This window comes from Vigna unguiculata, chromosome 7 (genome assembly GCF_004118075.2).
Source record: "Vigna unguiculata cultivar IT97K-499-35 chromosome 7, ASM411807v1, whole genome shotgun sequence".
Lineage (NCBI taxonomy): Eukaryota > Viridiplantae > Streptophyta > Magnoliopsida > Fabales > Fabaceae > Vigna > Vigna unguiculata.
In genome coordinates this window covers 30,833,422-30,848,620 of record NC_040285.1, presented here as the reverse complement: position 1 = coordinate 30,848,620, position 15,199 = coordinate 30,833,422, and the positions used below count along the sequence as shown (strand labels likewise).

Below are 15,199 nucleotides of genomic sequence, written 5' to 3'. Positions count from 1 at the left end.
AAAAGGTGGAATTTGAAATTTTCCTCACTCAATCTCACACTTTGAACTCAATCCCAAACGGATCCAGCAAACCCGACAACCATGACAGGCTAGGCTAGCCAAACACTCTAGACGGATCAGACCGACCTGACAATACAAACATGTTGAAATGCTTCATCCAAATACAAGGTAAGGATTTTTATAAAGATAATAAAATGTTGCAATAATTTATTTATTTAGAACGTAGTTTGACATCGTATTATACTTGTATCTCCATAAGTTATTAAGGTAATATATTTTTTTTTACTATAGATGGAGGACATTTATCCTTCCAACCACAAGACTATAATTGTGGTTTATCACTATTGTGTTAGGATGTCAAGTGTGTTGGAAATCTAAACGTAAGTATAAGTCTCATACTAGGAAAAAATGAAAATTTTGAACATTATATAAGGATGAAGATTCATAAACTCATTGTCTTAATATTTTGGGTTAGAGGTGGTGTCAATCTCTTATGTGTAGTTAAACTCATGTTTCATTATTTTGTATTGTATCTCTCGGTAATTCTTTATCGAAAGACTCGAACAGTGATATCAAAGTCGAAAGTAAGCGCAACCCATAAATCCATTGATGTTATATTTCCATCATGTTGGGATTTTTTATTAAAATAGACTAAATAAGTATAATGATTAATATTATTGAAACATGAATTATTGATATAAAAGACATCACTTTTAACATAAAATGTTAAACTTTAATGTTTGTGATTCTTACTTTTCTTTATATATAACTTTCAAGCTTTTTATTTGTATTCATAACAATTTTTTAGTTCCTTCCGCCACAATAACATAACAATTGGATAAGTAACGAAAACACGTTAGAAGTCACCAATATTCACCAAACTCACCTATCTTTGGAGTTTGGACTTTGTGACAGCACTTGGCATGGATCCAATGCTGCAACCACACCAGATTTGGTATAAAATATAATTTCTGTTGCAATCACCCGTGAGGTAGATTTTCAAAGAGGTTTAAAGTCTGTGGCGTGCAGTTTAAGAAAGTAACTACAACAATTTTCTTTTTCGGAATTAATTAATATTAAAATGGTTTCCAATGGTAAGATCATAACCTAGCATGAAGGTGCATAGGTTCATTGTTGAACCTAATTTATGTAATGATGTGTTGAGTTTGAAGTTTGTGAATGGATCGAGATCACACGTGCAGAACTTTTCTTTACCAAGATTGAGTCAAAATAAATTGGTGGTTTTCACGGAATACTATGATACGTGCATGGTTGACTAGAGGCAATGAGGTGTTATGCTACCAATTTTGGTTGAAACGAACCAAAGCTACACCATGCATTGCATAGTCTTTGCTTCCTTAGCTACCAATTGCAATTTACAATTTATGGAAAACCTGTTTCACCAACTTTGACTTTTCCTCATTGTGAAAATTAAAATTAAAATTTTACTAACTTAGTTAAAACAATGTTTAATCAAAGGTTAATCTATGATTTTGTTGATCAATGGTTTGTGAATTTCTTCAGCTATATTTGTTGATAAAATATTTTGAAGATGTTGTTTTGAATTCTTTTTGGTTGTAAGAAAGAAAATGGTTGGTTGAATTAACAAAAGCTATCGTCTTTTATTTGACAAATCAAAAGTTTTGAATTTTCGTTGAAAAGAGGTATTCATATTCTCATTGGGAAATGGAAATGGAGGAAGCAAAATAAGAATTGACCACTTATATGGTTTGAATGGATCAAGGGAAAGAGAATATAAAGAAAAATCAATCCCAAAGAAAATTTTGTTCTCTCCAAATGTTTGTTGAAATAGATTGTATCCTTATTATATTTTTGCAATTCTTTCGCTTGTGGTTTTATCTATTTGGGTGATTGTAATAGTTTATTTATGCGGGTTAAATTTGTTATTTTATACGTATTTTTGCATTATGATTTTTTTACATATTACAGAGATTAAAATGTCTATTGACTTTATTTATGGTTATTTCTTTAGAAGTTTGACTTATTATTTTAGAAGTTGTATTTTTAAGAACTTTTTTGTTCGTAAATCTTAAACTTAGTCTTGTTTACCAAATTCAATCAAGGATTTATTTTAACGAAACTTTCCTAATTCCTTTTAGGAAGAAATAATATTTTTGCTTTTCACAAAATAATACTAGCGCATGTATAAATTATAAATAAAATTAGAAACGTTATATACACTACAATAAAAAATAGTTTTAATGGAAGTTTATTTTTGCATTATCAGGTTAATGCAAAAAAGCTAATGCAATATAGAACATTTAGATGACTATATGTTATTGCAATATAGATAAATTCATAGATAAATAAATACATTAAATGTAAAAGGTTGTACTTGAAAAAATATATATGAATGTATAAATGATAAATTAGTAAAAAAATAATATTAATAATTTAAAAATCTATAATATTTTACAAAAAAAAAATTGAAATCTATGGTAATTTATGAAAGTTTTGAAATTTAGTATTTCAGAGATGTTCCGAAACCTGTAATATTTAACAGAGGTTTCAAGATCCACAGTGATTAACAAAGGCTTTAAGTCCACAATACCCATAGTATTTTATGAAGGTTTCAAAAGTCATGGTGGTTAACTAGAATTTTAAATCCATAGAATTTAACAAAGATTTTAAAATCTTCATCAAATACAAGAGGCAAAAAACTTCAACTATTGATTAGTATTTTCGGAAGTTCGTAAAAAGTTCGACGAACACATTCCCCATAAATAGTTTTGCGGAAGAAATCAAAATCCTAAATAAATAACTTAGCAAAGGTTTTAACTTTGGCTAATAAAAAATAAACCTCCATGAAATCAATTTATTTTTATAGTGAATAATCAGTAAATCATAAAAATGTATTGAATATTCAATAAATTATAAAATTTTATTCGGGACGCAGTTAAAATTCTCAAATTTAATTTTTTAAAACATAATTCAACAAAAAAAATTATCTATTAATTATAATGTTAATTTTTTTAAAAGGTAGTTAAATTTTTAATAGACTTTATAATACTTCAGTTTTTCTTTTAAAATTGTATAGTTTCTAATTTGAACAAATATTTTATATGAATGAGTTTATCTAAGTATTAACTATATTTATACAAATCTTTTGAATTTCTTGGTATAAACTATTGTTATATTGATTTTTATTTTGACAATTTTTATTATGTATGGTTTATGAAATATTTCATACATCAATTTGCAGTGTTATTTTTTTTTTAATTTGAATTACATTAAAAAATGAATAAACATTAAGGGTAACATAGTAATTAATATTATGTACATAAGATTACAATAATATTAAATAAAAATGAGAATAATTAAAAAAATTACTAAAAAAATAAAAATTAGTAATTGAAAGAAATTAAATAAATACTGAAGCTAACTCAATTAATTTAGTTATATTTTTTTGTTAACCAAAATAATTTTTATAAATATATCTATTTTCAAAATCGTCTTACAAGTTAACAAACTAATTGAATAAATTTGTAATTAATTTAATCGTCATGGTCAAATGAATTCTATGCTAAGCATAATAATAAAAAAAAAAAACTTATCTTTCTTTATATAAGAATTAAATTTAAATTTCACATTATGTGTTCTAGGATCTTATCATTTCTTAATCAAACAAATTCTCCGGTTTTTGTTATCATTGATTTATTTTATTAATTTAATCTGTGTAATATAATAAAAATAATATTTAAACAAAAATTTAAAGTAATAATATTAAAACATTTTACATTTATAATTAAAATTATCCACTAAAATTAATTTGATAAAATAAATAGTTTAATCGTTTTCTGTGGATCGGCCTGCCTGGTGGACCTACACAATCTAACCCAATTGTTGGATTAGCAATGGACTCATTCGTTTATCATCTAATAATTACTCCTTCATTAAGTGTTTCATTATTTAGGTTTATGTTAACCTAATTATTTAAACATTCAACTTTTTCATAAAGTGTTCAACTTTTTTTCTTTTTTACTCACATATATATATATATATATATATAACAATAATAATTTAATGAAGCGTGATACTTGCTGTTTGTTTTATGTGTCAAGTAAGGATAAGATTTTGGAGCAATTTTATGTTTTGTTGTGCGCTTTTGCTATGAAGAACACCCCAAAACTTTCACTCTGTGAATTGATATCTTGTCGTTTTCATCTGTTGTCCATACTAATAATATAAACTATTCCACGTAATATTTTCAAACTTTTAAAGGCCAAACACTGAACTGCACTATGCCATTTGTTTGCATTTGCTTATACTCTTTCTTCTTTTCTTGCTATTTCAAAAAGTTAGCATGAGTTGGCTACTTCAAGTTTTACGTCACTCAAACAGTTTCAACACTCACCAATAAGAACTTTATGCCACTAATAGCTAAACTCTGATTCACACCTTAATGCAACACCAGTGAAGTTCAATCTTTCATGGTTATTTTTATGACTACAGAACAAGATTGATGTAATATCTAATAAATTATTTCCAGAGATACACAAGCTGGACTCAGGTCCATAACTTACTAATTTTCCACATAAGTTCATCACCGCCTCCACCAAAGTCAAGAAAATTTGGAACATAAATGTAGTAGAAATGGATGTGACATACTTGCAATTGTTACAAGAATCAACAAAACACGTAACTTATAAAACAATGCTGTTTATCCACTTTTTATCCCATTGTGCTTTTAATCAGACAACCTCTTGAGTTGTTTGTCCTTTTAATTACTAAAATAGTAACCTTTATTTCTGTTTTTAAACATATCAGTAGGTCTGGTGTTGTCAAATTCAGCAAAACTTGTGCATTAATTCAATTAGTTGCCACAGAGTTCTCGTAATAACCGTGTCTTGGTTTAAGCATAGTGAGATACATAACTTGCTTTTATAAGAGAACGTAAACTACTAGTTCAAGTGTCCTTCAACGATAATACACACAAATAATCACCGATTTTGGTCATTAGTAAGAGAAAATAAATCATCTGTTACATATCAGTATGAGAATTGTTAACGATGGTGATGAATGTAAAACTATTCTTATGATGAGCACCTTCATGAAGATAGCTGGTGATTTATTTCATTACTGTTATGTGGTTGAAATGTCATTAAAAAAGTTCACTTTTTTTGCTGTGCTTGTACCTGTAAGTGTAACGAAAACACAGAGACCAAACATTTTAAGTTATTTGTCTATTTATAATGTAAAACGCTGTCAGTATGTAATTAAGGGTAATTAAGAGTGAGAGGCATTAAGATTGGAGCCAAAAAATTTAAGGTAGGAGCCAAGAGCAGATAGTACTTTAAATTTATTCAATGAAGATTGGTCGTGTCGTGTTTGGAAATATAATGCTGTATACATAATTTGCAGATAGAAAATAATACACATGTCAGATAGCTTTTGTGAAGAGTGCTTCCTAACAACTGATTTATTAAAATAGCTGGCTGCAATTGAAGTTATTATTAATTGAAACATTGCCATTAAAACCTCTTATAATATTGGTTGCACCAAACATTTTAATTTAGCCAAAATAATGAACCTAAACAGTACAGTTTTTGATGGTATCAGTTAAAATTTCAGTGGATAGTTGAAGAACATTATGAATGAATTGAACACTTCTGTTGATAGCAACTAGCAGAAGCTAGTAAACCTGAAACACTATACCTTGCACACTAACGTTTCTTAAATGTTCAATTTATATAGGACATAGTACACTTTTAAAAACAGATTTAAATTAATGACTCATTCTTCAATCTTCTATCCAACTTCTTATTAAGCTGTGGTCAGGATATTGTAAGAAATCAACCTAATTCAACTTTACAACTTATAAAACGAGGTTTGTATACACTTTTATATACTGTGAACTTATCGTATACGTATTGAACATGAGATTAACTATTAATGATAATCCGATAACAGTAAGTTCAACAAACAACCAATCTTGTTAAGATAGCTTTCAGATTTATTTTTGACAATTCAAACCTATTCACTACACAGATTTACCATAACAAGTTTGTGTTGTTTTTCAGTTCCTCATCCAAATGAAGTTTCTATGTCAGGGTTCTACAAATGATTGCATGAGGAACCAAGTCAACAAAAGATACAATTGGCACGAGTGAAATGAGGTGTTGTTTAGTATAATATCGACATTCAAGAAACCTATATACCATGTGATGTTTGCAGAGTAAAGTTGTGTAGGTTTAAATTAAAAGGCAATAATTAAGACAACGTTTAAAACAGTAACATGGCTTGCTTGTTGTTGCATACAAAACAAGGTTTTTCTACAGTTGTAAACATTGAAATTAATTTGTTTTTACAAGGGTTCTGAAGCTGGTCCATGATGATGATGATGATCTTAAACCATCATGTTCTTTTGTTTCCTAGCTGATTCCAAAGAAAAACACCACTATGATCTACCGGGTCACCCAAATTTTGCTCCACACTTCCCACACAAAAAGGAAAGTGCAGGTTATTCATTAATGGACACAGTATCACTATGTTTCTGAACTGATATCCATGGCCATGCATTTGGTATACTGCTTCACAGGGAAAATGCAATGCATTTTGTTAAACAAACAATGACATGTGAGAATTGAAGTTTCTTATTCAAAGTGTGTACTTTATTAGGTAGAGGAAACTTACTCTATAATGCATTTTCTTATCACACTTTTTAACTATTAAGTTTTATTGAAACTAATAAAATGTCCAGTGAGATTCATTGAATAAAAAACGAAAACAAGACAGGAAAAAGTGTATAAAATATAAACAGACAGAGTAAACAGTGTTAGATTGAACCAGAATTATATAGCTTCCGTAAGCAAATGCGTTGCATGTGGATGAAATGCTATAATATTACCACTTTTTGTGATTGAGTCTAATTACAATGATGCAGTGTTGTACCTTAAAAAGCTACAGCTATATCAGCATAACAGATAAATTATATATGCTAAATACTCATATATGTTCCCTTCACCCTTAATAGTTCCATTCACACTTAATAGTTTCATATCATTTATAACTTAAAGTCTAAGACGATTTAAATATCTGTCTTTCCTTTTATCGTTCGAAATGTTTTTTGAAAACAAAACCATGACGAATTCGACGGGTGAATAATAGCCCAGGATGATCGACCCGGATGGGGCTATGTTCATAATAGAAATAACATGAATTGAAAGATGCATGATATAAGATAAAGACACATGTTGTTGTGATCTTGGTTGCGACAAATCTACAGCAGATAGAGATGAGTGTTTAATTGATGGGTCTTGAAGTCTGAAAGAAATTGAGACGTGTTTGGGGTGACCCAAAGTTTTGTTGATAAGGACTGTCAAACGCAAAGGATGGGCCAATATGTGGAAATTTATGAAAGATTCCCCACCTGTAGTCTTGTGAAGGTGCATGAGAGCAACCCATTGCAACAAATTATGATGCAACTTTTGACCCAAAAAAAAAGGATTATCATGGAACAAAAGGGTATGCCAATAGTAAGAAAAGTTCAGTTTTTTGTGTATTTACTTTTCTTATGAAGAAAAAAAAAAGTTGAGGCCAAACTCTATGTATTATTTTGAGTACAAAAAACCCTTTTTGCTTATACACTACTTCACCCCATTTTATGTGAAGATAACATTTTTCATCATTGTGTGAATAGAGCATGAAGTAATAATAAGAGGGTTTTGTTTTTTTGACAGAAAAGAATTAGAGCAGCATGAAAGTGAAGCTTAGTTTGAAAGATTAAGCAAGAGAATGAAGTGGATGCATAAGTATGGGACCAGATGTGAGCATTAAAAAGGAGGGAGACATGGTGGTTCAATTGATGTGAGATGAGAACCACCTCATGATTATTGACTTAGATGATAGAATATATGTATCAAGATTAACTCACTTTAATCTTGTAGTCAGTGTAAGAGCTTTTTCACAATGGAATGAAACTTTACTCATATTTTAATCGACAAACGAATTTAATGGAATCATTCATAAGAACGAAGAAGAAAGATGTATAAACTTAATGTCTCGAGATTTTGAGTTAAAAGTAGTATTTATTATAATACTCTTTGGAAAAACTGATGGTGAACGAAGAATGGTTGTTGAATAATGTTTTGGTTTCTTGACCGGTAGATTTTGGGAGTGAGAGTTTTGTTGGTTTGTCTTTGTAATTTTGTTGTATTCCTATTTGATTCCTAATGATCTTGTCTGCAACATGCTTGTTGCCTCCTGGGATTATTTGTTGTGAAAATAATGGATTTGAGGATGAATGATTATTGTATAGGTATATATTGTAGAAGCCCGATCTAACTATCGATCTATCTAAGCAAAAAGGTTGTTGACAAATGAGTCATATTATTGCTATAATTGGCACGTGATGATTGTGAAGTGACACTGTGTGCTTTATGTTCTTTATGTTCATTGTCACTCACTTCAATGCTAAGCAACTCATTGTTTAGAAACTACACCACACAAATCATTGCCTATTTTTATTATTATTATTATTTTCAAATCTAAATTTGGTTGGTTCAGTGTGAAAATCTATGAAACTGAAACAAACTCAATTACTCAGATTATTAACAAAAATGTGAGTGCAACAAATTGAAAATCTCGATTGGTATCCGTCTACATCGTGATTGTGATGTAAAAAATTTCAAATTAAAAATTTGATTTCTCTTCCCACTACTTTTCCCATTTTGCACCCAAATGATTGCACAATGTAACCAGAACTAGATAGCGTGCTTGAGTTTTTTTTTTTTTTTTTTTTTCAAATTTTCTCATCAAATTCAATGCAGAAACATTTTTTTATACAAAGAGCATCAATACAAAAACGTGGATTAAAATATAGATAGCTGAATAGAACCATTTTTTATACATATACTTATTTTTCTTTGATTTTTTTTTTCTTCCTAAGAAGTAAATAGATTAAAAAATCGAAATCGAAATGAAAAATACTTTTTTTTTTTGGAAGAAAGGTTTTAATATTATTAAAAACACAAAATTTTTAGTATGATAGAAACTTCATGTGTATGAACTTAATTAATATTTGTTACCTTGTCTCTTTCGTAAACAGTTTATTCCATATTTAACACGCAGTTCTATAATTTAGAATCCAAATAGTTCAGTGACAAATGATTTCATAGCCAATAGTTTGATTTCCTTTCACACAAGTGTAAAATGACATCCCTCATAATTCTTTATTAAAAAATTATCTATCTCATCAATAAATATAAACTTTAAATTATTTAAACACTGCACGTAAATGATTTAACGGTAAATATTTACATACATTCTAACAGTAAATTATTTAAAATAATTGTATCCTATATTTAACTTAGATACAAGGTGAAAACTATTCACTGGGACATTTTTGTTAATAGAAACAATACCAACTTCCGATAGATTTAAACAATGGTAGGAGAATGGAAAGGTATTTTCTTTCTGTACCCCATTATTATTATTTGTATCTCATATTAATATATATATATATATATATATATATATATATATATAAAATAAAATAAAAAACTAAAAATACTTTCTTCACTTCATACACCCTTACTGTCATTCTGTATAAAACACTTTTCGCAATAAATTTTGTAAAAAATACTTGCAAATTTTATAATTTTGTATGAAATGATTATCCATGAAGGAATTATCTGCCAATTAAAAATCTTAGAAAAAATGGCAGAAAAAAGTTTTTTCTTACAGATTTTTTTAATAAATTTACAAGAAAAATCACATATAATATGAGAATTTCTACTAGTGGGAGTCATGTGTTTCAGAAAATTTATTTCAAAACGTATTTTATGTTTCAGAAAACTCATTATAAAAAAAATCACTGTGTAAGGTATCATATATATATTCTAAAAAACTTGTCCTAAAAATTATTTTCTAGGAAAATTCGTTCCAAAATATATTTTATGTGTTTCGAAAAATCTAAACAGCTTGTTTTGAAAGATCTTTAAAACAGCTAATCCAGAAATTACTTTTACAAAGAGTCATGTAGGGGTGCAGTTAGAAATTATGAGTGTATTAAAAAAATGCGGAAAGCGAGGGACTTAATGCAACTGTGACCTCCTTATTCAACCTGGCCCAAACCCAATCCCAAGAATTTGATGAAGTTGGTTTTTGTATTCTCGCCCAATTTAATCACCACATAATTAAAACTTAGAGATAAAAGTAATACAAATTTAAACATTAGAATTAATATTGTACGCACCAACAGAATAGGATATTCTTTTGCTTTAAAAACAAGACCTTTATAGCCATACCTATCTTCATTTTTAATCATTTAACAACGCATTTTTTTGTTTTCAGACAGTGCATCAAAATTAAACTCCAAACATTCTGTCCTTAAAAGGTATACTGTGTATCCCCAAACAAAATACATTTCATGCAAAGAAAATTATCGTTAAATGATAATTTTAAAGACCACAAAACTACTATTTAAAAGTTAGTTTCAAAATATTATTCAACCATGGGTGAAGTCAAACTAAACTGAAGGGTGAACAGAATCCAATAGAAAAACTCATCACAATATAATTCCTAGAATCTTGGGTAACCCACCCAATTAAAAATGACAAATAAAATTTTTCGTGGATTTTGTCCAAACTTGTTCTTATTTTAGCAGAAAATTTATGTATTGATCGGAATAGGTATGAAAAATCTCCAACTTTTTTAATTAGGTATGAGATGAATATAGAGATATACAAATCTCCTTACCTGGCATAATACTCGTCCTCACCACATCCTCATTCTCGTTTAAATCATTTTAATATAATTACCATTAATTTTTTTTATCACCATCTAACATATATGGAAGTTCAAAAGATACAATATTAATGTTAAAATTATATTATTATTAGTTTAATCTTTGTTCTTTATGTAATTTTGATCGAGTAATTTATTATAACTTTTATTAGAGTGCAAAAAATAGATTCATTAAAATTTAAAAAATTGAATTTAAAAAATTGAAGTAAACATACATTTAAAATATATTTTAATTTGAATATTTATTTTCTTTTTTAATTTTTTAAAAATATTTTTAAATTTTATCAACTAAATTTCTTTCATGTTTGTAAATTTAATAAATGTGTTGGTTCTCATGAAATTTTACTTGATATTCTAATTTGAAATACATACAATTATAATTTATTTCTAAATATTTGATATCAAAGAAACAACTTTCCTTTTAAGTTTGAACATTTAATAATATTATATTTCTTTTACTATAATGTTTTATTATTTTATAAAAATTAATTAATTAATATTGAAACATTAAAAAACCTAATACGGATATAGATACGAGTATATAACCGTTATCCGATAAAGATGAGAATAAGACAAAAGTTTAATACTCATTTGAATTTAATTTGAATATAGGGATAGGAATAAATTTTTTAATATAGGAATGAGTATGATATAACTAAACACATTCTCATCCTCTCCCGCTTTGAATTAAAATGTAAAGATCCCCGATTTTACAGATTTTTTTTTGTACAACAAAACTTAATGGAAAGAACGAAGAAATGTTGATCGTCGTAAAGCAATGGCATCTATTTGAAATTCAAGGTCAAAGCAACCCATAGCAACAAAGATCTCACCATCATCTGCAAAAAAAAATCATTTTTTATTTTCAAAAAGGTTCATCTTTGGTAGTTCAAAAGATTGTTTCAGAACTGCTCATATTAATATTTATTGCCAATACCATAAATTTTTAAATGGAACTTAAAAATAAAACAACCTGAATTCACACAAGTCTCCGGCTGCGAATGTTGTCTGATGAAATGTCTGCAAAAATAACTATTTATCAAGCAATGATATATAAATTCTAGAAATTAAGGAAGACAATCAAATTCAAGAGACTTAAGAGAGAAATATAAAGTAACAAACAGGATTATGACGAGTTTAACATTAAAGCTATTGTTCAATGTTCTCAAATCGATGAGGACAAGCTGCTTCCACCAAGAACTTTTCTCCTGTCTGATTCAGCTGCTGTGCAATGTAGGTGATAAACAGAACCAATATTAAACCAGAGTAATCTGTCAGATTGGTAAACTCAATTCAACAAAAGAAATTAATAAATACCAATTTCAACTTTTTTTTTTCTCAACAAGTTCAGCCTAAAATATTAGTGAATTTCTTTTATTCTACATGTAAACTTATTATTAATAAATATTCAAAGTTTCAAATGAAGTATGATACTCATTTTATTTAAACCTTACACATTTTAAATATTAAGAACCTGTAAATTTAGGTTTTATTTTAGATTTAAACATCATAAAATAAATACATTATATATTTTTTAATATTATTTTGTATATTTGGTTCGATCCAAACTAAGAATTAAACTTTAAACTAGTTTATTACTTTTTTCATTTTTATTTTAAATTCATGGTAGACATTATTATGTACTTGACATTTCATCAGAGAATACAACAATTATTTAATATTACTAAACTAGTACCTTGATCAGTTTATAAAAAGCATTGACTACTGGTATTAGGTTTGTTGCACCTTAATTTATCCTACAGGTAGCCATTTTCGTAGTTCAACTCTCAACAAGAGTACCAATCATTAGGACTCAAGCATGAGAGGAGAACAATGTTTTCATGATGGCCATCAGATTTCACCCCCTAGTTATTCCTTAACCTTCCACATTTTTTATTTTCGTTGTAATGATAAACATAACAAAACTGCAAGCCATTCAAGACTACAAATGGAATGACAGAGTTTGGGTAGAAAATTTCATATTACTCAACAACAAATTGACATAGTTTTGTCAAACACTACAATGATGAAATAAACTAAGGTAAAATCCCAGATAGGAGAAGCACTTTTGGAACCACAGCATCTCCAATAGTTTACAGACAAAATTCTTTTAGAATTTAAAGCAAGCAGATGATACTAATAAACTACGGCACTTGCTATGTTGAGTAAAAGTAAGCTCTCAGCATAATAACCAGAATAAACAAACCTTGCGCCTATTTCAATTTGAAGGTCCGTAAAACTTTTGTTCTTTATGTCCAGCGAATACAGGCATCTCCTTCCTGCCACATCCACTAGCAGCAACACCTCTCCACTGCACGTAACACACAATTCCATCGGTGGAATTTCCACGTCGGTGAGCATCATTCCCAGAGACGGTACTTCCAAGCAAAATCCGCTCATAAGAAAAGAAAAGGCCTTATTCCAAGATTCCACCTCACCATATTCTTTCATCACCCAAATGTTACAAGAGCATGGAGAACCCCCATCCACAGCGTACACAGTAAGACTCTTCTCATTGCCACCTCCAATAACCTTAATCATAACCCAAGAGGTACGAGCCAAGCTCTCTGGCAGCATAACTTCACCAAAAATCTCACCCTCAAAGTGAAAGGACAAAACAAAATTGTACCAACCACCAGCCACGTAGCGTTTGGCAACCCAGTGAACAAGCCCATCGTGAAACCCAGGGGGAGTATCTCCAGCAACATAGCATACAGGAGTAATGTCATGATCAAGGGTCCTCCAAGACCCAGTTGCGAGAGAGAAAACCTCAACCTCGGGAGCAGAAAGGCCGAACCTTTCATCATCCACCATGCAAGAAATTCTGACCACCTTGTAATCACATTGACTGGAATCAAAGCCTAAGGCAACGTTGGAAGTGTAGTAGCAAGGGTAGTGAAGGGGTGTGGGGAGGGTGACAAATCGTCGAATACATGGGTTGCAGACGATGATAGATTGGCATTGCTCACCGTAGGCGACGCAAACGAGGCCGTTGCAGAAGGAAACGACGTGGTAATCGTGGTGGGGGAAGGAGGGGAGGCGGAGGGTGGTGGAGGGGTGGTGGTGGCGGTGGGGGAGGATGAAGCGGTTGCTGAACTGAAGGTGGAGAAAGGAGGGGGAGTGACGGTGGTGGAGAGAGATAAAGGATGGGTGAGTGATGAGGGAGCGCCATGATTTGCAGACGGTGGTGAATCTGAGAAGGGTCTTCGGCAGAAGTCTGCGAAGGATTTCCGTAAGGATTTCATGGGGCAAGAAGACGGTGTCAGACATTGAACTTTGAATCTACAATCAAACTATGATATGGAATGGTGCTGAATTTAATTGACCATTGGACGGAATAAGAACGAATCAGATTTACCAGGTAACAAAGTACGAAACAGTGTCCAAAGAAATTGTTACAAATCAATCACACATCCCTTTCCTAGGTTCGTTTCTTCCATACATTTTACTCTTTTCTCCATTCAAAACTATTCTTCTGAGGTTCTTCACTTTGTGCTACGCCTACAAAATAACAATATATTAGAAGATAAAACCTTCCTAAGACAACAACATAAACCCAGTTGTGAGAACATAAATGTCCAACCTTTCTTTGTCCAGCCTGCAACCAATTCAGACACCTCATAATCACAATTCCTGGGATCTAATCCTAAACAAGAAAGAGGCAAGACTGAGTCGTGGAATGTGAAAGCTAAACGTTAACCACTTGTCCGAAACAAGGGTCGCAGATATATCTTTTTGATAACTTTTTAAAATAAGTATTTGAATTTAATTTAAAAGGATACAGAATACTGTGTGAAATTAACCTCCAAATAGGTTAGAGTAACTCTAAATTATATATTTTTATTATATTTCTTTTTTATAACCATGAATTAGATTTTGCTATAAAATAAACAAGTTCTGATATTTTATTTTGTTTTTATCTACTAAAACTTAAAAATAATTTTCTTTTTAAATTTCATCCTTTCAAAATATAAAATTATTACTTTCACATATTTCAAATTTAATACGTAATTGCCCTTTTCTAATTTAGATTTTTTATTACACTTTAGCATTTTTAAATTAGTACATGAAAAAAATGTATATGATTTCCAATTAATTATTTAAATATACTGCAATTCAAATAATGTGTTAATATTATTTCTATTTTTTATGAATTAATAATTAGTTATCTTTTAATTTTAATTCATATGTATTCTTATTAAAATTAAATTAAAGATAATTTTGTAATTCATTGTATTATTCAATTAACATAATTTATTTTTCTGTAACATAAATCAATTTTACCAAAAAGATACTTAATTCCCTTTATTTTCTATTCTTTTTCCCTCAATATAAACCCACAAGTGTCATCTAAATTATTATTTGATGTTCTGTCAACATCCACTAATATTACGAATGATATAGCATAGCAGGAGTGACTTAAAGCAATAAT

The 15,199-nt window shown here is 29.4% G+C and overlaps 1 protein-coding gene across 4 annotated transcripts; it reads right to left on the bottom strand.

Moving 5' to 3' along the window:
* Window positions 1–11,359: 11,359 nt before the first annotated feature.
* Window positions 11,360–14,503, bottom strand: LOC114189758 (putative F-box protein At3g16210). 4 transcript variants are annotated; one of them, XM_028078431.1, is made up of 5 exons: window positions 14,351–14,503; window positions 12,974–14,268; window positions 11,890–12,038; window positions 11,741–11,787; window positions 11,360–11,606 (listed from the first exon to the last, which is right to left on the bottom strand). In XM_028078431.1, the coding sequence occupies exons 2-3, from the start codon at window positions 14,035–14,037 to the stop codon at window positions 11,933–11,935; spliced, it is 1,170 nt and encodes a 389-aa protein (XP_027934232.1). In that variant the 5' UTR covers window positions 14,038–14,268; window positions 14,351–14,503; the 3' UTR covers window positions 11,360–11,606; window positions 11,741–11,787; window positions 11,890–11,932. The 4 variants fall into 4 exon arrangements, with proteins under 4 accessions (XP_027934232.1, XP_027934233.1, XP_027934235.1 ...); XM_028078432.1 differs by having other exon boundaries at window positions 11,890–11,991; window positions 14,351–14,501; XM_028078434.1 differs by having other exon boundaries at window positions 11,890–11,988; window positions 14,351–14,501.
* Window positions 14,504–15,199: the final 696 nt, after the last annotated feature.

Bases quoted from the DNA above. Each gene is read 5' to 3' on its own strand.
- LOC114189758 (XM_028078431.1), bottom strand. From the start codon at position 14,037: ATGTCTGACACCGTCTTCTTGCCCCATGAAATCCTTACGGAAATCCTT. The intron at 12,039-12,973 runs GTTTGTTTATTC...CCAATCTGACAG, and splicing joins CAAATTGAAATAGGCGCAAG to ATTACTCTGGTTTAATATTG.